Source organism: Leptodactylus fuscus, chromosome 2 (assembly GCF_031893055.1).
Source record: "Leptodactylus fuscus isolate aLepFus1 chromosome 2, aLepFus1.hap2, whole genome shotgun sequence".
NCBI lineage: Eukaryota > Metazoa > Chordata > Amphibia > Anura > Leptodactylidae > Leptodactylus > Leptodactylus fuscus.
In genome coordinates, this window is record NC_134266.1 from 233,277,926 (window position 1) to 233,298,730 (window position 20,805).

The 20,805-nt window shown below is 42.4% G+C and overlaps 1 protein-coding gene across 4 annotated transcripts in view; it reads right to left on the reverse strand.

Annotated features, from left to right (window-relative positions):
- ZNF385A (zinc finger protein 385A) overlaps positions 1-20,805 on the reverse strand; it is a 255,673-nt gene that overhangs the window by 33,841 nt on the left and 201,027 nt on the right. For all 4 annotated transcript variants that reach the window (XM_075265838.1, XM_075265839.1, XM_075265836.1 and 1 more), the window contains one exon: positions 16,951-17,061. In XM_075265838.1, the coding sequence (XP_075121939.1) occupies positions 16,951-17,061 (111 nt within the window). The remainder of the gene's footprint in view (positions 1-16,950; positions 17,062-20,805) is intronic.

Consider the following 20,805-nt stretch of genomic DNA (forward strand, 5'->3'; position numbering starts at 1 on the left):
CTACTTAAAATATCTTCAAAAGTCAAACATTTTACATCATATTGTATTCAAGACTTTATAAAGTCTATAATCGTCATTTAAAGGCTTTAAAATAAAATTAAAATAATAATAATATTTTGCGCGCCTTGTCAGGAAATAGATGTGCTCAGCCTAGATAATCTGCAACTTCAATTTCACTTATGATTTCATTAAAGATTTTTCTTTTAACCGTACGGAAAGGAAATCTCATTAGCAGAGAATTAATCAATTACATCAGACGCGCCGGCATTAAACAATTATATAACGCACTCTAGCAGCAAGCGGCACAATCCGTAATAAAAGCGAAATTTATACTTAAAAGAGACACCATGGAGAGATACCATGAGAGACGTCCCTATCTCTGCTGCCAATGCACATTCTTATATCTCACCTACTGTTACTATTATTTTCTGAATGCCAGCCGCATTCATGACTTGGAGAATTTTCACCATATGAAGTAGTAATGCTATAATACAAGGCTTTCCTGATAAGGCTTCATTTCTTTATGAAAAGGACTCTGCTCTATCCCTCCCCAACACATACTCATCATGAATAATCTCTATGCCCCCTCCATATTCCTGTGACTTGCTCTTCCAATACCTCCCCACACATAATGGCCCAGATTTACTATTGTGGTTACAAATAACACTGGTGTAAACGTGGCACATCTTTGGTGATAAGTGGGACATCTATTTTGGGCTCAAATTTTTCGACTTGCTAAACATGTGGGTGTGGATTCTCAGAAAAAGGGGGCTTAAATGTATCACAATGCGCCAATAATGTGCCAAAATAGTGCTGGGAAATTCTGGCTCTAAGTAAACTAACTATGAAATGACAGATTACATCAAGGACCAGTTGAGGTGACGCTCTCAGGTCAAGGAAGATGAACACGTGATGGACAATTAAAACTTTTTATTGAACAACACAAATGCGTTTTGAGCTAAGCTTGTTCTTGTAAAGTCTATGCACTTGAGAAAGCGCCCTTTTGCCCCGAAATGCACTTGCGTTGTTCAATAAAAAGTTTTAATTGTCCATCATGTGTTCATCTTCCTTGAGAGCGCCACCTCAACTGGTCCTTGATATAAGCTGTCTGTTCCCGTTCTCCTTGGTGTTCGGTGTATTCAGTAGGTGTGCCGCCACCTCCGCCTGGTTTTATACACTACCTCTATATATGGCTGTGACACTGTCCCAACGACAAGTGAGAGGCCAACGGGTCCCTTTGCTTTCATTTTCTTTTTTGTAAATTCTGATTTTATTAGTTTTTACAATTTACATATAGTTCACAAACAATGTAAATCAATTTTGCAGAAATCTAACAATCAAAACATAAAGTTAGAATAAGCAACAATTTAATTATAACATACAGCAGAGCGTGGAGCAAGTAAGTACTCTCTACTTCAGGAATGGAAGGCTAGATTGCTTTCACCTGGAAGGGTGACAGTAAGAGTAAACAAGAAGAGGGGGGTTAAGGAGGGTTGGGTGGATGGGGAAAAGGTAGATTAGGTATAGACAGGGTATCGAGTAAATGTGAGTGCAGAAAACTTTAACAGATCCAGTTTATTACATAAAAGTTCTCCATAATATTTCAAATGGGACTCATTGAGAGCTTGTGTGTATGGATTTATACAGAAGCGAGAGTTTCATAAATTAACCACCAGGGAGACCATGTTTTCAGATAAATATCTCGTGTCCGCGTTTGCCAGCTAATTAACTCCTCATATCTCGCTATCTGATGAACTTTTTCCAGCCATGACTGGATGGTAGGAGAAGAGGTCTGAAGCCAGAGGATAGGGATCAAAGATTTCGCTGCCTCTATCAGATGTGTGGCGAGGTCCCTTTTTGAAAGGGGGAAGTCGGGGGTGGGTTTTGATAGTAGTACAACCTCGGGTGAGAGAGAGATCTGTTTTCCTGTAATTTTAGAAATGAGATGCTCAACTTTCAACCAAAACGGCTTGATAAGATCACAATGCCACCAGATGTGTAACATGCTACCTGTCTGTATCTGGCACCTCCAACATAAATTTGAGTCTGCTAGCTTATGTGTATAGAGCCACTCAGGGGTCTTATACCATCGTGTCAGAACTTTGTAGTGTAATTCTTGAAGTCTTACACATCTCGAAAATCCAGAGGAATTTTTCAAAATGGAGCTTATCTCTTCAGCTGAAAATTCAGTGTTCAGATCTCTTTCCCAAGAGTAAATAAAAGTGGGTTTAGAGCAACTTGGAGAGTTCAGTAGAAACGCTTTCAGATATGAGATTGTCCTAAAAATCTTATTCCCAGTAATTAGCTGGGTCTCAAAGGGAGTCAAGTTTCTCGTAATAGGGCCCAGGCGAACTACCTGTTTCATCCAAGTGAAGAAGTTCGCATAGGTTAGAAAATTCAATTTGGAATTTGGCAGAAGGATTTGTAAGTCTTCCATTGATATGGGAGTGCCATCTTTTACTAGCTCGGTAAGTTTATATTTCTCTAGCTTTGACCAGAAGCTGTGGTCTGCTTCAGGGTGTTTGCCTATAAAGGCTGGCACCACGGATGCTGGCATAATTGGCGAGGGTCTCGATGAAAGAGATTGACCATGTAAAAGCCAGGCTTCACAAGGACCTTTTAAAAGTGTATTAACAGATATATTTTTAAGCAATTTGGAGGATGGGGCCCACAAGCAAGATGTATAGTCTATGCCAAAATGTGTTCTTTCAAGTACAGTTAACACTGGGTCTCCTGAGGGGTATGTCATGTTCATCCATCTCGATAATTGTACAGCCGTGTAGTAAGTCATAAGGTCAGGTAAACCTATGCCACCTTTCATTTTGGGTCTGATAAGTAATGAGTAGGAAAGCCTCGGAGTTTTATTAAACCATAAAAACCTAGTAATTAGAGATCTTAGAGAGTTAAAGAAAGGCTTTGGAAGATAAATCGGTAGCATTTGCATAACATACAAGATCTTGGGGACTATGTATGTCTGAAATAGATTGCGCCTGCCTATCCAAGATATGATAGGCATATCATACTTTTTTAGCAAGGATTTAATATCTTTCAGCAGGGGGGTATAGTTTGCAGTATAGAGCTCTTGTAAGGTGGGAGTAATAAACACTCCTAGGTACTTGATGCTGTTTCGGTTCCATTTATATGGAGAGTTAGACCTGACCTGTCTCGAAACAAATTTTGGCAATGAAATGTCAAGTATTTCAGATTTATCCTTATTAATCTTAAAATTTGAAATATCTCCATATTGTTCTAGCAAGGCGGATAAAGAGGGGAGGCCGGTGAGAGGGTTGGATATCAAAAAAAGGATATCATCCGCAAAAGCCATAGAAAAAAGTTCCTTATCTGCTACCCTAAATCCAGTAATATTGGGATGTTGCCTGACTGCCATCAAAAGGGGTTCCAATGAGAGGATAAACAGGGTAGGGGAAAGGGGGCATCCCTGTCTTGTACCATTAGTTATTGAAAAATAATTTGATAGGGTTCCATTGACTTTAATACGGGCATGGGGCTGGGAATAAATTGAAAAAATAGCTTCAATAAATCGTTGTGGGAAGCCGAAAGACAATAATGTGCGTTTCATAAAAAGCCAATGTACTCGATCAAATGCTTTTTCAGCATCTGTGCCTAAAAGCATTAGTGGGGTCTTTGTTTTCTTGGCAAGGGCTATAGTATGCAATAGTCTTATCGTGTTGTGTTTCCCCTCTCGTCCCTTGACGAAACCAGCTTGTTCCTTATCAAGTAGAGAGGGGAGGTAGTCCCTAATTCTCAGCGCAAGTAACTTGGCCCAAATTTTTATGTCAAGATTGAGTAGGGAAATTGGACGATAACTACTACATAATAAGGGATCCTTCCCTTCTTTGGCTATTAAAGTGACATGCGCTTCCTGTGTCTGTTTTTGCATTGGGATTCCAGCGAGAAGTGCATTACAGAATTTCGTTAAGTATGGGGTGAGTTGATCCTGAAAAGTTTTATAATATATTAACGGAAGGCCATCCGGGCCCGGACTTTTGCCTATTGGAAAGGTAGACAATGTGTTATTTACTTCTTCTGGTGTAACTGGTTGTAACAATCGAGGGATTGCGGATTCAGGTAATTTAGGCAGGGATATCCCTTGAAAAAATCTGTCCATTTTTCCCTGTACTACAAGCGCTTCTTCTGTTGTTTGGTTTATATGTAAATTATAGAGGGAGTTATAGAAATCATGGAAAGCTTGGGCGATTTTGTCTGTGTCTAAGACTGTGGCTCCCTGTGAATTTTTAACTGCTGCGATATGGGCTTTATCTCTTTCTTTCTTGATTAGGGCAGACATCATCTTTCCTCCCTTATTACCATGGGCATATAATTTACACTTTGAATATAGTAAGTGTTTGGCAGTAGAGAAGTTCAACATACTTTTTAATTTTTCCCTCAGGAGAGCCAGCTCTTCTTGTATAGATGTTAATAGAGATCTTTTGTGGACTCTTTCCAGAGTCGAGATCTGTGCTAATATAGAGTCTAAGTCTTTTTGACGTTCTTTTTTCATTTTGGAGGCCCTAGCAATCAATAACCCTCTCATAAAAGGTTTATGAGATTCCCACACAAGTGTGGGTGAAACATCCGCAGTGTCGTTTATTTCGAAAAAGGATTTTAATTCAGAGGCTAGGTTTGCTCTGACTTCCGGTTTGTCTAATGTTGACTCATTAAGTCTCCAGTTCCAAGATTTTGGGATTAAATTTGGTAAAGAAAAAATCGTAGTCATAGGAGCATGGTCTGATATACAGATAGGGCCAATGCAGGATGAGGATACATCAGTAGCCAAGGAACTAGAGCTAAAGACATAATCTAGTCTTTGATATGTCTGATGGGGAGCAGAAAAAAAGGTGTAATCCTTCACTCTAGGATTAACTAGTCTCCATGTGTCAATTAAGTGTAATTTTTGTAACGCTGCATGTAAACCACCTAATGATTTCTGTGAATGTACTGACTTTCCTGTGGAGGAATCTATAAGTGGATTGACTGCCACATTGAAGTCACCCCCAAGTATTATCTCTCCTTCTGCAAAGAGAGACAGATATTGAAGAGCTTCTTTAAGCCAGGTAATTTGGTCATGATTAGGAGCATAAAAGGTCCCAAATGTTAATAGTTTATTAGCTATTCTGCCTTTTAGAAAAAGATATCTCCCCTCAGAGTCAGAGTGTTTTTGAGTACAAATAAACGGAATAGTGGACTTAATGGCTATCGCCACTCCTTTTGTTGCAGATGTCGGATGACACGAAAAGTGCCATTGGCTGAATTGGGATTTGGGCATTTTAGGGATTTTATCCGATTTAAAGTGCGTTTCCTGCACCATTAGTATATCAGTTTTCTGTTTCTGAGCAAATTTCTCTAACCACTTCCTTTTTCGGGGGAATTTAGTCCATTCACGTTATAGGAAGTGATTGCTAAATGCGAGACCCTTGAACTCTCCATGTTATCCTGTTGAGGGGAACAATGCGCAAGAATTTCGATCTAAGTCTAGAACCTTCACTGTTACGTATTGAGTAGATATTTAGGAAGGGAAGGGAAAGGGAGGGGAGAGAAGGAGGGGGGGGGTGGTAGGGTAAAGAGGGTAGAAACAGAGAGTAGAGGAGTAAATACAAACAATATATCTATGCTTGAGAGACAGATTCAGCTGGTATTCATAAAAATAAGCAGATGTAGACAGCTTATTCCACACTACACCAATCTACTTAAGAAATTGGTGGAGAATAACAAAGTGAACTAGATGGGAACGAAGTTAAGTCCTGATCGGAAGGAAGTTCCCGATCTGCCAGTCTTGGAAAGGTAATAACGGAGGGCCGGGCAACCACAGCCAGGCCAGGTCCATAAACGCACAAAAATAACCTCGAGAAACATAGGGGAAGTACTATGTATATAAGTATTACTCAATTAGCACTTAAACACTAAAGAAGAACAGGTAAGTATTACAGTATAAGCATGAAAAATAGATAACTTCTCTAAATTTCTGTATAATAATCTCATTAAATTCCTGTAACATAGGTTGGCAAAAGTGTGTATGAGATTTAACATGTAAATAACATGTAACAGTTCCTTTCATGTTGCTCACCACTAAGGCTACACGTCAGGGGAAAATAGAAGGAATCTTTTCAGATAGGTAGTAGACGCCTTTTCGGAGTATTTTTCCTTGATCTGGGGGACCGCTGTCTCAATAGCCCCTGGCTCGTCGGAAGATCAGGTAGATCCTGTAGATAAGGGATGTCCTGGGAGGGCAACCAAGAAGGGATTTCTATGGGATCCATGTCAAGTATATCCCACACAGCTCTGAGATCTCTTGGGGTATGCACTGTTAATCTCCTGCCACCACACATGATAGCCAATCCGAAAGGGTATAACCAGGCATACTGAATATTGCGGGATCGTAGCTCCTCTAGGAGTGGTCTGAGTAGCCTCCTCTTCGCTAAAATAGAAGGCGCTACATCCTGGTAGATTGAGAGTTCATTACTTTCAAAAGAGATTTGGTCGGTAGCACGTGCTGCATTTAAAATGGCCGCTGTGTCTACATACGATAATAGGCCGCATAAAATGTCCCTGGGAGGATCACCTTGTTTAGGTTTGGGCCTCAATGCTCTGTGGACACGTTCAATTATTACTTTAGCTGCTCTGTCAGGCCCGAGTAAATCACTGAATAACTTGTTAGCCACATTAGGGAGGTCATCAGCCAGATAAGACTCTGGAAGTCCTTTGATTCTCAAATTCTTTCTCCTGCTTCTATTTTCATGATCCTCTGCTAGGGTGAGAGATCTATCTATAAGTTCTCTATGTTGCTGCAGAGTATTAGCTACTGCGTCACAGTGAGAGTGCACGGCCGAGTAAGTGTCTTCCAGGGCCTGTACTCTGTTACCAATAGCCTGCATCTCTGTTTTAATTTCAGCTAACTCCGCCATCACAGGAGTAACAGCTCTGGTTAACGCTTTGGCTAAAGCTTTCTGAAGAAAGGACTTAGAGATGGAGCCTCCGTCAGACTGCTCACCTTCAGTGATGCTTTCCGCCTCTGATTCATCTCCCGTCTCCGTCTCGGGCCTGCGGCCGGGCGCCATCTTGGAGGATAGCTGCATCAGCGGTAAGTTCTTTTTCTTTATAGAACGCTGGGTTTCCCCTTGTAATTTCTGTATCTTCGGGGTGCTGGGTAGTTCCCCTACCTTCTCCTTCCCCGGCTTGACCATGTTCGCCTCCTTGAAGATGGTTTTACTGGCTTCACGGGAACTATCTGTGACGGAGCTCTCTCAGAATGCAACCATCACCTCGCGCGGTCAGGCTCCGCCCCCGCTTTCATTTTCTACATCCATTGTGGTTCTCCAACATTGCTAAACTTTGTTTGCTCGGTGTCTCTCCCTCTCTATGAAATGACCAGATTATGGGGATAATGTCACTCCTTGGGGGAGAGGCCACCTTGAAAGGTGTGTGGAGTCTTACAAAGCCATTTTCGCTCCACTGTAGGGGATTATGGGAAGAATATGCAAATCTGTTTCCCAAGATGTAAATAGGGAAACATTGCCTCTGTATGCTGCCCTCTAGCGGAAGCTCCCTTGAACATCATGCCCAACTTTCCCACAATCCTTTGCTGCAATGATGCAGGAGAGAGCTTCCCCTAGAGGGCAGCATACAGAGGCACTGTTTCCCTATTTACATCTTGGGAAACAGATTTGCATATTCTTCCTATGAAATGACAGACACTTGTAATGGGCCGCTCTCACACAAGGGGCTCAAAAGTGCAGGGAGCATTGTGGAATGGCTGCAGTACAGGCGCTCATCCCTAACACCTATGAGGATCAGTTGTATTACAGGAAGCCAATTTACTTGTCAGTATATTTTCGGCAGTATAAACATATTTATCATCCAGCATCAGTCACTGTGATAAATCTGGCGCATTTTCAGACTGCCTGTGTCTTCACTTTCTACTCTTATCTTTTCTTCAAATATGTCAAGACCTCTAGGTTTCAGGAGAGAAAACTTTAGTTGCTGAATGATTCCTCCTGCTTAGGGCGGTGACATACAATGTACTGGATGTGGCTACAGCCGCATGAAGTGCCTCGGCCACCAATGTTTTAATTTCTTCGTAAAGAATTAATTTTAGCAGGATATCATTACAGGCTGCAGAAAAACCGCACAACCTCTAATGATACCCAGCTGAAATGAAGCCGAAGAGATAGCTCTGGCAGCCCAGAGATTGGACCTAGTACCTCGTGTCACCACTGTTAGGACAACCAGTGAGTAGGACCACCCACTGGACTCCTAAACCCATTTGGAATATTTTTATACAGAAATATATCTGATTTTCTTTAGTTCTACCAATTCTATAATCTTCTCACAGATCAGATGTTCAGTCATTTTTAAGGTGACAAGTTGCCTTTAAACATAGACATATTCTTCACTTTAAGGTGCCATATTCATGACATATTGTTTAAATGTAGTATATTACATATCCATTTTCGCGCCCAATAAATGGTTTAATGAAAAGAGACACATGTTACAGTTTTTCTACAGCCAAACTATAAAAATAAAATTGGCAGAGCCATTGGGCTTAGGAGGGAAACACCATACAAGAGATTTTATAAATGTAATACACATGTGCTGTATTATATGGAATACTTGTACTATTATTCCCTCGTATGGTACTCCACTTATACTGCTGACTCGTTATTGCAGTCTCTTAGCCACAGATCCATACATTTAATAATTATGGTGGCAATGCACCTTCGAGAGCTGTCAAGCGGAGTTTGGTTTGGCTAATAGTTACTTTTTCTGACCCCACTCCCCCACCCACTCATCTACACACTGGGAATATGTATGTGTATCCAATGGCAAGGTAGGAGTAAACCACTGCACGAACCTCTGTTGGTGGCTTTCCTCTTTTGAGAGCAAAAATACCACTCATCAGGGTTGTAGCTATAAGAAGTGGAGAGGTAGCAATCTCTACCAGGCCCTAGAGACTCAAGGGGTCCAAAGGCCTCTCTATAATATAGGAAAACATCATTAGTAACAATAACCTATGGGAATGGGGGGCTCCATCAAATATTTTGCATTAGGACCCAGGAGCTTCTGTCATTCATGTAAAATTCAATATGCCTGATCCAACTTTCTCCAACGTCATCTGACACGGGAGAGCCAGGAAAACCCCATACAAAACCAACATGAATCAGGGAACCTTTACGTCCATTATTAGGGTTGAGCGATCGGAAAAGATCGGATCCCGATCAGCGATAAAGTAAATTTCACGATCGGGTTCCGATCCCGCCTAAAAAAGATCGGGAATGGAATTCCGATCCCGATCACTCAACTTACCTGCACAGAACTGCTGCCGCTCCCTGTTGTTCTCAGTCCTCTCCTCTCTCATTCACTCTCAGCCCTATCCATTATACCTACCTAAAAATATAATCTGAATTGGGAAAGCTTAGAGAACCCCTTACAAAGCCAACTTTAATTAGCCTTTATGATTTTTATACCTACCTGAAAAAAAAGGTCAAGATGGCATTAACAAAAAATCCCAAAGCAAAATTCTCCAATCCTCCCCTTTAACAGCATAACCATACTTGTATACCAACTGCACAGTCGCACATACAGCTTCCACTTTGGGGGCTGAACAAATATTCATGAGAATGAAGCCTATTATTTCACTGGGAAGCGGGGATAATTGTGGCCTTACGCCTCAGCAATGTCATTAGTTCCAAGTGAATAAATGGTGATCCCATGTAGACTAGCTTGGGAAGTAAAATGTGTAAGGGACAGGTTGACAGTGAAATGGTTAAATTTTGTTTGGAGAAACGGGTAAGATTGATCATTATTCAGTGTTTTCTGAGGTGTCCTGCTCCTCTAATTGACCAATTTAACACCGCACGATGCAGCCTGCGGCAAGACTGACTGGCGAGCGAGGGGCTGAGAAGTAATCCAATCTTTTATTTATGCGTGAAACAAATCATTTAACACTTGCCTATAAACACCGGATGATTGTCATGGATCATTGTATGCAATGTTATACAGTAGGGCACCCGGCAATCATCTGATGCAGAGGATCACTTTTTCTTAAGATAATTTCTTAAGAGAATTAGAGAGTGTGTAGCGGTACTCAACAGCTCATTGACTTAGTGTGAAACGAAGAAGTAATGTGGGAGGTAATTAAAGCAAGTTTACAGTGAGCGCGGAGAAGCAATAAACAGGGGCTGCGCGTATAAATAGAAAGGCCTCATTATTTGCAAAGTATATGGGGGGCCGTGAAAGACAATCATTTTAGCTACAAAGTAAAAATAGAATAAAGATTGCAACCGTGCCTCCTTTCTTTAAAGTGATCTCTGCATGGCACTGGAAAGTTGGTGGCAGTTTTTAAGCCTTGGGGTCAAGTGCTACATGTGTTGGGAAGAACTCACTGACTGTACAGGACAAGCTTGTAAGACACTTAAAGAGGATCTCTCTCCTCTTCCAAGTTCTGCTCTTTACATCAATTAATAGACACTGCTCCACTTATCCCGGCAGAGTTGGAATTTTTTTCTCCATTCCCAAGCAATGAATACTGTTATCTTTGGTGTCTGATATGCTATTTAGGCTCTATATTGTCAGGGGGATGGTGTCAGGCAGGAGCAAACAAGGGGTGTAATTCTGAGATCTGACACTGGCTGCCTCTGATTGGAGCTCTGAATCACACCCCCTGCCTGACACCGCCCACCTGACATTACTGAGCTTGCATAGCACATCACGCACCAAAACTAACTGCACTTATAGCTCAGGATTGGCAGGGGCTGGAGAGAAAATTGCAACTGCACTGGAATCAGTGGACAGGCACCTATTAACAGATGCTAAGGACTTGAATTAGGAGAGGTGGTGAAAGGTCCTCTTTAAAAATTCCAACTGCTGGAATCAGTGGAGTGGAGGCTATTAAAGTATACTGTACAAAAGGTACTCTTTAAAGCAAATACAATTTAGTTACTAGGTTACTATAGCAGATATATGGTAACTAAATGTATGCTTTTCATACATCACTCGCACGTTCATGTCACCTCCACCTCAAAAACATCTCCAGAATACGCCCTTTCCTTACCAGAGATACACTAAAGACACTCGTTGTTTATCTGATTCATTCTCGCCTTGACTACTGTAACTCCTTACTAATCGGTCTTCCCCTCACTAAACTCTCCCCTCTACAATCCATTCTGAAAGCAGCGGCCAGGCTCATCTATCAGGCTAGACGCTACAGCGATGCCTCTGGTCTGTGCCAGTCACTACACTGGCTGCCTATTCATTATAGAATAAAATATAAAGTTATTACTCTCATCCACAAGGCTCTCCATAATGCTGCACCTCCCTACATTTCCTCCCTCATCTCTGTCTACCGCCCAACCCGTGTTCTCTGTTCACTCAATGACCTAACACTTACATCCTCTATTATCAGAACCTCCCACGTTCGTATACAAGACTTCTCCCGAGCTGCACCACTTCTCTGGAATGCTCTACCCCGGACAATCAGATTAACTCCCAATTTCTACAGCTTCAAGCGCAAACTAAAGACACATCTTTTCAGACAGGCCTATCACAATTTCTAACGGAAACCCTTAACCCTCCTTTGTCCCCGCTCCCACATTGCCCCACATGATATGATGTCATCTCAGGATAACTTTATAGGTCCAAGCTCCATCCACATGTTACAGGACACGACTGTTGACAGCTCATAAAGTTTTATGTTTGTGTAATGACAGTCACCTCTATTACAAAAGTGTCTGACCTCTGTATAAGCAATGCCGCCCCTGCTACCTCTTGTGTCACCCCCTCTACCTCATAGATTGTAAACTCTTGCGAGCAGGGCCCTCAGTCCCATTGTGTGAAATGACTTTCTTTGTAATGTATCTGTCTGTATTTGAACCCTACAAATTGTACAGCGCTGCGGAATATGTTGGCGCTATAGAAATAAAATTATTTATTATTATTATTATGCTTTTGGCACATTAATGTATAATTAATAATTATAAGATCTCCTATAATTAATATCTCCTATCCTGTAGATATGGGGTAAGGAGATGAAATGGGAAAACCCTTTAAGAACCCCGATTCTAGTCACAATGTCAGCACTCTAGAAAATGTTATTCAGAAGTTTTATATTTTATACCAGTTTTCTGGCTTCAGTTATACAGGAATTCTACGCCAGTTCTTGCCTAGCATATACATCAGTTCTGGAGCACAGGCATGTATCTGATTTATGACGAGGCAGAACCTCCTGATCAATCAGCTGTGCCTTGCACCAGTCGGGGCCTTTATTAAGACTGGCGTACGAAACACCAGTCTTAATAAATCTGTCCCGGTACTTAACTTTGGAGTTAATTTGGACACTTCTTTTTTCCAATCTTTATCTCTCCAGATGGCCTGAATGTCAGTATGTGTAAAGCAGACCTTTCTGTGCAGTGCTGTTTTTTGTCAGGGAAATGTGTTATTGCAAGTTTTATGTCTATTTATATTAAATGTACATGATTTAGTAAAGTTATTCTGGAAGATTTGTAATTCTGATAAGGATGCGGCTGGATGATATATAGTATATTATTCATTACCTGGAAGCAAAAATCCCAGACTCACAGAATTGAAAGTTACTTATGTACATAGTATGAGTGATAGCTATGTAAAATACTGGGGCTAGGCCAAAATGACAAATGTCTGCTTGTTGGGGGTCCTACGGATCATGAGAAAGGGGGTCAAGTCTCCTCTGTCGCACATATCCTTTCACACCCCCTCCCCTTTCAAATTCTAAGGGATTATAATACAATTACTGCATACAGTTCTGGTTATGTTTGTCGGTTCCCTAGACCGGTCATAGACTGGCAACCTACATAAGTGACTGTGGTGCCCTTCAAATGGAGTAAAGGGACTGGCATATTCATGATCTATGGGGGATCCAGACGTGGGACCCCCAGCAATCAGGCAGTGGTTATGAAACTTATCATAGGGCAAATCCTTAACCCTAAGGGCTCGTTCACATAGGGCAAGAGGGGTGGATTTTGATGCCGAATCCACCTCAGAATCTGCTCCCTCACAACACATGTCGATGTAGACCGCTAACTTACTTTTTCCCATGAGCGGTATGTTTCGGCTCACGGAAAAAAAAAGGAGCGAACTGTCCTTTCTTCAGGCAGATTCTGTGACTGATTCAGCCCCGGCGTCCACATCGCGACAGTACCCTCCGGACTAGGCCCATTCATTTGGGCCTACTCCGGAGCGGGAAGCCGCAACAGTCGCGGCAGGCACATTTTGGTCCTATTCTGACGTGGCTTCCCGCATCAAAATCAGGACCAAAATACGCGGTCCCATGCCCAGTGGGAACTAGCCCTTAAATACTATTATGGTGTCTATCATACACCACTATCATACACATATCATTATGATAGACACCATGATAGTACTTAAGGGTTAATGATATATTAAATTACTATAGTATGTCATGAATGATGAGATAAATTGAACCCAAAGCAAATCTTGCTACAGAGTTCTTAAAGTGATACTCTAAAAGATAAAGGATAAAGGTCTTACATGGATTATTGTAACTACTACACAAGACCAAGCATAGAGGTAGAGGGCAGTAGAAGCACCCTTCAAGAAGATCATGGTAAGGGGCAGTTCACACTAAGGGTATGTTTACACTGAGTTTTTTTGGCAGTGGATTTTGACACGGAATCTGCCTCAAAATCCACTGCCAAAACCATCTCCCATTGACCCGTAGCAGATAAAAGAAGTGAGATGACCCTTCTTGCTGCGGATTCCGCAGCTGAATCAGCTGCGGCGGCCGCGATGTGAGGCTCCCTCCCGATTAGGCCCATTCATTTGGGCCTAATCTGGAGCATAATCTCACGCACCGAATGCAAATTCCACTGTGTGAACATACACTAAGGATTTTTCTCCCTAGCAGAAAAATTCAGCTTCAGGAATTTAAAGATGATTTTTCTGCTTGTCCAAATTCCACATCAAAATCCATGTCAAATTCTGTACCTGCCAGGCAGTATTTTCAACTTCTCATTCACTTCAATGGGAGCTATAAGGCAGAATCTGCTTGAACATCCAGCATGACGCTTAGGATCGGTACACTCAAAGTTTTTTGGCGCTGATTTTGACACTGAATCGGCCTCCAAAATCGCCTTTTTTTGGAGGCTGATTTTGAGTCGGACTCAGCGTCAAAATAAGCACCAAAAAACTCTGTGCACTGACCCTTATGCTGACTTTTACTCTAGTAGATTTTTTCGGCTAATGGAAAAACACTAGCTGAAAAAAATCTGCTAGTTGAAAAACGACCATGTGACTTCCAGTGAAATGAATAGAGGCTGGTTTCAAGTGGAATTTGGAGCAGATTTTGAAAATTGGCACCAGTTATCTATAACTTTGGGGAGGCGTTCTCTTTTTAAGACAGAAATGTATCTCCCTGATCTCTTCCGCACTATATGCTATGTGCAGTTATGCATAAAATACTCTTATTTACACTTCCTCTGGCCAAGATCTTCTGCAGAATTTTAACCATAAAAAGGGGCGACAGATCGATGGATGTCATATCACGTGACCCATCAGATTGAAAATGATATCTGGACTTAGGAGTCCAGTGGGCGGTCCTAATCAGTGATTACTGCTATGTCTGTATGTCAGCTCATACAGGGAGGGCTGTTGAGTAGGACCGCCCATATGACTACTAAACATAGAAAGAGCAGCAATCTAAAAATAATTTTTATAGGACTGAAATATCGTTTTTGCAGGTAATGGAGATTTATTAAAATATTTGAAAACATTTAATTTTTTTCAGTTTTTGCAAAGCAGAATGCAGTGGATTGCTGGTTTCTAAATGACCATTTGTGACGGCGTATCATGAGGGTGTTCTGAATAATTAAAGCACAGCTGTCTTCTCAGAGCCATTTGATGTGAGAACAAGATGAAGAAAAGTGAGAAAAATCCGCTGATATTATACCGGGTTTAGAGCAACCTACATGAGCTGCTAAATTAGGAAAACTTCACAGATATCAGCACCGGGTGTTTCTAAATGAACCAGAGAAATATATTTAGGAAGTCAGATGTGTGACTCAGTGAGTTATCATGTATCTCCTAGTCATCTAGGGGGGTGCAATGCTCTGCAGCTCCAGGACAACCACTAACATCACAGATGGCTGCAACATGAATGAGTTAAAACTGTGAAGTATCTCAGCCATAGCTCAGTTCCCCAGGGTACAATTCTTCCAGAATAGCCTGTTTGTAGATAAGGAAGACACAAGAAAAGGCGTCCATCTGAATCTCACTTTATATATCCTTCTGGCTGATATGACACATGGCAGGGAACCTCAAACAAGGCAGGCTATGCAAATGTGTAAGATACCATCACATAACTGCAAAAACGGCGAAGTGGAGGGCTTTGCAATATGTGTAAGGCTATGTTATCTGAAAGAAACCAATCCAAAGTCAATAGCAGCTTCCTTGAGACAGCTGTTAATAAAATCACGTCTATGGGTATAATAAATTTTGGTCCAATCTCCTCTGGATTTTTGTCCTCATTCGAAACATGCAGCTGTGAACGGGAAATAAACAAAAGCACTCCCAGGGGTTCACCCCTCCCATTTTACTTCCCCCTCCTCTGTTGGGTACAGAAAGCTAAAATATCATTTGAAGCGGCCCAGCTGTTAGGACAGCTGTTCCATGAGCAGGACAGTTAACTAGAGCTAGCCGAGGCAGATTAGATGGGAATCAATCAGCCCGAGACATGGCTCTGCCACAATTAATTTCCATTGTACGTAGGGTTACTCCTGGGCACCGCGCATGTAAATCTCCTGGCACCGACACAAGTCTCAATCACCATTTACAAGCAATTAAATGCATTTACCAAGAGGCTATTGGTGCTGGACTGGGAACTAAAGAGTTAACTATATTAAAAAGTAAGGAAAAAGCTGTACAGTATACATGAACTATATCTCAGTAATAGGTTTTTGGTTCATTTGCAACAAAAACACCATAAAAAGGGGCAACGGATAGATGGATGTCATATCACGTGACTTTTTGGTGAAACTTTGCATATAAGCTGATGCATTATTTATCTCATTATTTATCTAATTTATCATCTCTCCATTATCATACAATAACTAGTAACTTCTAGTTAGAAGGGGTACTATGTCTCCTTAGGGAGAGACGGTACAGGGACTTATTAAACTATGCAAGCCCCATTAAGAATTCTGGGTAAGGAATATGCAAATAAGTCCTATTTGGTTGCAAAGACAAACTCGATAGTTCCCTCCCTATAGATCAATGCATGGTTTGCATTAGAGATGAGCGAGTACTATTCGAAACTCCAGTTTCGAATAACACGCACCCATAGGAATGAATGGACGTAGCCAGACTTTGCCAGTGGCTGGCCGTTTAACCCCCTGTGTTCCGTCCACTTCCATTCATTCCTATGGGTGCGTGCTATTCGAAACGGCCGTTTTGAATAGCACTCGCTCATCTCTAGTTTGCATGTAACCTAATAACATAATCTGGGAATAATAGCCAAGCCAAAGTAACTCCTCCAAAAGGAAGAAGGACCCATGTGGAGACAGCTGTTTCAAGGTTGTTGCCTCTCATCACATAGAATAGGGAAGTGACTGGGTGTGTGAGGTCTAAGATATGGGTCAGAAGGTGACTTGCTAGACCATGAACACTTGGCTATTATCTTCAAATTATGCAATTTTATTTTATTTTTTTAATTCATGCATTTATCTATAGGAAACTACTTGTCAAAAGGTGGCACTAGAGTTTTAATTTCATATGCCTTACACTGACTTCTATGATATGCATCCAACTCAATCCTAAAAATGTAGTCTTCAAAAAGCCCAGCAACGCACAACAGGGAGATTTTGCATCATAGTAGCATCAAATACTGGTCTACATATAGAATTAAAATTGTTGAAAATTTCTTAATTTCTGCTTTGAAGCACCTACCTCTGAGTTAAAGCGAATTTGACACACGTTGCAGGAAATAACTGGCCGCTTTGTCTTCATCAGTGGGACTCCAAAGTTAGGGCTGATCACAGGTTTGTGGACGGGGTCCATCTGTGTAGACAGAGCACAAGCCGCTTTCAGTCAAAAGCACCAACAGGCAACACATACCAATGGAAAGCCGGCCAAAGGAACCAGCCTCTGCTTTCCACAGATTCATTTGTCTCCCACAGCTAGGAAACAGGAGGGAGACGGAGCATGAGTGATGCTGAAGCAAGACATCTAATAACTATTCCCAGTAAGAGACTGTAAACACAGGTGCTCGGCCCAACAAGGTTAGAGCTGCGGAGAGCGATCTGGCCAGCCTGTGCTATATGGGGTTGTAGTGTGGTCTAACAGAGACACTGCAGCAAAGAAGGTCTAAAAGAGAGTTTCTGCAGTACGAGAGTTTTATGTAGTTTTATACAATGTTTGATCCTCCCACCCTTCCCCAAGGGAAATCCACCCTGATCACTCATCCAACTAAACCAAAAAACGCATAGATAAACTAACAGCTACAGTATGTAAACTTTCTGGGATAATGAATCCTTAAAGCGACACGGAACAATATACAGAAGGTACCCCATACCCTTTTGACCCCTCTAGAATATATGCAATGACTCTTTATGTAATATTTCCCAGATGCAATGTTCCTTTACTCTCTTAATCTGCTATGTACACAATTTACATATCAATTTTCCAAATTTTTGTTATAAAATGTATAATGTTCTTCTTGTATTCTTGTCATATAAAGGCAAACCATGTCAAAAACCTAGCGCGGTTTAAAGGGGTTGTACAGCGTAGAAGATCCATTTTCATGAACCCTATAAATAGAGAGGGTCCTCTGTTCAGTGTCCTCTCGCCAGACTGGAGAGTGTCTCCCTCTCTGGAGGTCCTCCACTCCTGCCTAGCATTCAATGGACAGCTCATTGATTTTAACTAAGTCTATTGCCCAATTCCAATGAGAGGACACTGCAAGAAAAATGAATACTTGAGACTGGTGACAGGAGCACAGAATGAAGGACAAATAGGGGGACACAAGAGGTAAAAGGGTCTGTCCTCCAGGGTAAATGAAGAGCCAGTGAGATTAGGAGTCTAGCACTCCATTCACCTTCCAGGACCACACTCTCCCTCAGCCATAAAAGTGAATGGAGCAGTTGTTGTAGAAGTTGGGGTACCAGCAGTTGGACCCCCAACGATCTGACATTTATCCTCTATCCTGTGGATACAGGACAGTTGACAACTGGGTCCTAGCAGAAGGACACTTTTCGATCTGTTTGTTACCAAGGGACTCTTATACATACTTATATTTATTTGTTGTATAATTGGGGATTCTCCGAAGGAGGGTCCCAGGCTACAGAGTGGTCCGCTGTTCCCTTATAACTCTCCTTTTAAGCATTAATGCAGTCAGTGGAACATATTACACCCATATTAGTTATGGCCAATGTTCACATGCGGGTGAATGAGGCTTTTTTTTTCTTTTTTCTGTAGATTGTGAGCCCCACATGGAGCTCACAATGTAATTTTTTTTTCCCCTATCAGTATGTCTTTTTGGAATATGGGATGGAAATCCATGCAAACATGGGGAGAACATACAAACTCCTTGCAGATGGTTTTTTGCCCTTGGCAAGATTTGAACACCAGGACCCAGCGCTGCAAGGCTACAGTGCTAACCACTGAGCCACAGTGTGGGCCCAATAAATGAGGCTTTTGGACATGACAATGGCTGCATTTTATATCCCCACCGTCAGAGCACACAGCATAGAGGGAACATTGCAGAGGTCGTCACCCATTAAATATTAAGAACTGTATTCAAGTAGAAAACTGTAAGCCTACCATACTGTTCACTAAAATAACCCATATGGGAAGGTTTATCTGATAAATAGAGATGAGCGAACAGTGTTCTATCGAACACATGTTCGATCGGATATCAGGGTGTTCGCCATGTTCGAATCGAATCGAACACCACGTGGTAAAGTGCGCCATAATTCGATTCCCCTCCCACCTTCCCTGGCGCCTTTTTTGCACCAATAACAGCGCAGGAGAGGTGGGACAGGAACTACGACACCGGGGGCATTGAAAAAAATTGGAAAAAGTCATTGGCTGCCGAAATCAGGTGACCTCCATTTTAGACGAATAGTGGATTTCAAATCCGGGTCATATGAGAATGTGAACTTTGTGACTAAGAGACAGGGATAGCTGTACAGGCAGGGATAGCTAGGGATAACCTTTATTTAGGGGGGAATGTTATTAAAAATAACTTTTTGGGGCTCTATCGGGTGTGTAATTGTGATTTTTGTGAGATAAACTTTTTCCCATAGGGATGCATTGGCCAGCGCTGATTGGCCGAATTCCGTACTCTGGCCAATCAGTGCTGGCCAATGCATTCTATTAGCTTGATGAAGCAGAGTGTGCACAAGGGTTCAAGCGCACCCTCGGCTCTGATGTAGCAGAGCCGAGGCTGCACAAGGGTTCAAGCGCACCCTCGGCTCTGATGTAGGAGAGCCGAGGGTGCACTTGAACCCTTGTGCACCCTCAGCTCTGCTACATCAGAGCCGAGGGTGCGCTTGAACCCTTGTGCACACTCTGCTTCATAAAGCTAATAGAATGCATTGGCCAGCGCTGATTGGCCAATGTATTCTATTAGCCTGATGAAGTAGAGCTGAATGTGTGAGATAAGCACACACATTCAGCTCTACTTCATCGGGCTAATAGAATGCATTGGCCAGCGCTGATTGGCCAGAGTACGGAACTCGACCAATCAGCGCTGGCTCTGCTGGAGGAGGCGGAGTCTAAGATCGCTCCACACCAGTCTCCATTCAGGTCCGACCTTAGACTCCGCCTCCTCCGGCAGAGCCAGCGCTGATTGGCCGAAGGCTGGCCAATGCATTCCTATGCGAATGCAGAGACTTAGCAGTGCTGAGTCAGTTTTGCTCAACTACACATCTGATGCACACTCGGCACTGCTACATCAGATGTAGCAATCTGATGTAGCAGAGCCGAGGGTGCACTAGAACCCCTGTGCAAACTCAGTTCACGCTAATAGAATGCATTGGCCAGCGCTGATTGGCCAATGCATTCTATTAGCCCGATGAAGTAGAGCTGAATGTGTGTGCTAAGCACACACATTCAGCACTGCTTCATCACGCCAATACAATGCATTAGCCAGTGCTGATTGGCCAGAGTACGGAATTCGGCCAATCAGCGCTGGCCAATGCATTCTATTAGCCCGATGAAGTAGAGCTGAATGTGTGTGCTAAGCACACACATTCAGCACTGCTTCATCACGCCAATACAATGCATTAGCCAGTGCTGATTGGCCAGAGTACGGAATTCGGCCAATCAGCGCTGGCTCTGCTGGAGGAGGCGGAGTCTAAGATCGCTCCACACCAGTCTCCATTCAGGTCCGACCTTAGACTCCGCCTCCTCCGGCAGAGCCAGCGTTGATTGGCCGAAGGCTGGCCAATGCATTCCTATGCGAATGCAGAGACTTAGCAGTGCTGAGTCAGTTTTGCTCAACTACACATCTGATGCACACTCGGCACTGCTACATCAGATGTAGCAATCTGATGTAGCAGAGCCGAGGGTGCACTAGAACCCCTGTGCAAACTCAGTTCACGCTAATAGAATGCATTGGCCAGCGCTAATTGGCCAATGCATTCTATTAGCCCGATGAAGTAGAGCTGAATGTGTGTGCTAAGCACACACATTCAGCACTGCTTCATCACGCCAATACAATGCATTAGCCAGTGCTGATTGGCCAGAGTACGGAATTCGGCCAATCAGCGCTGGCTCTGCTGGAGGAGGCGGAGTCTAAGA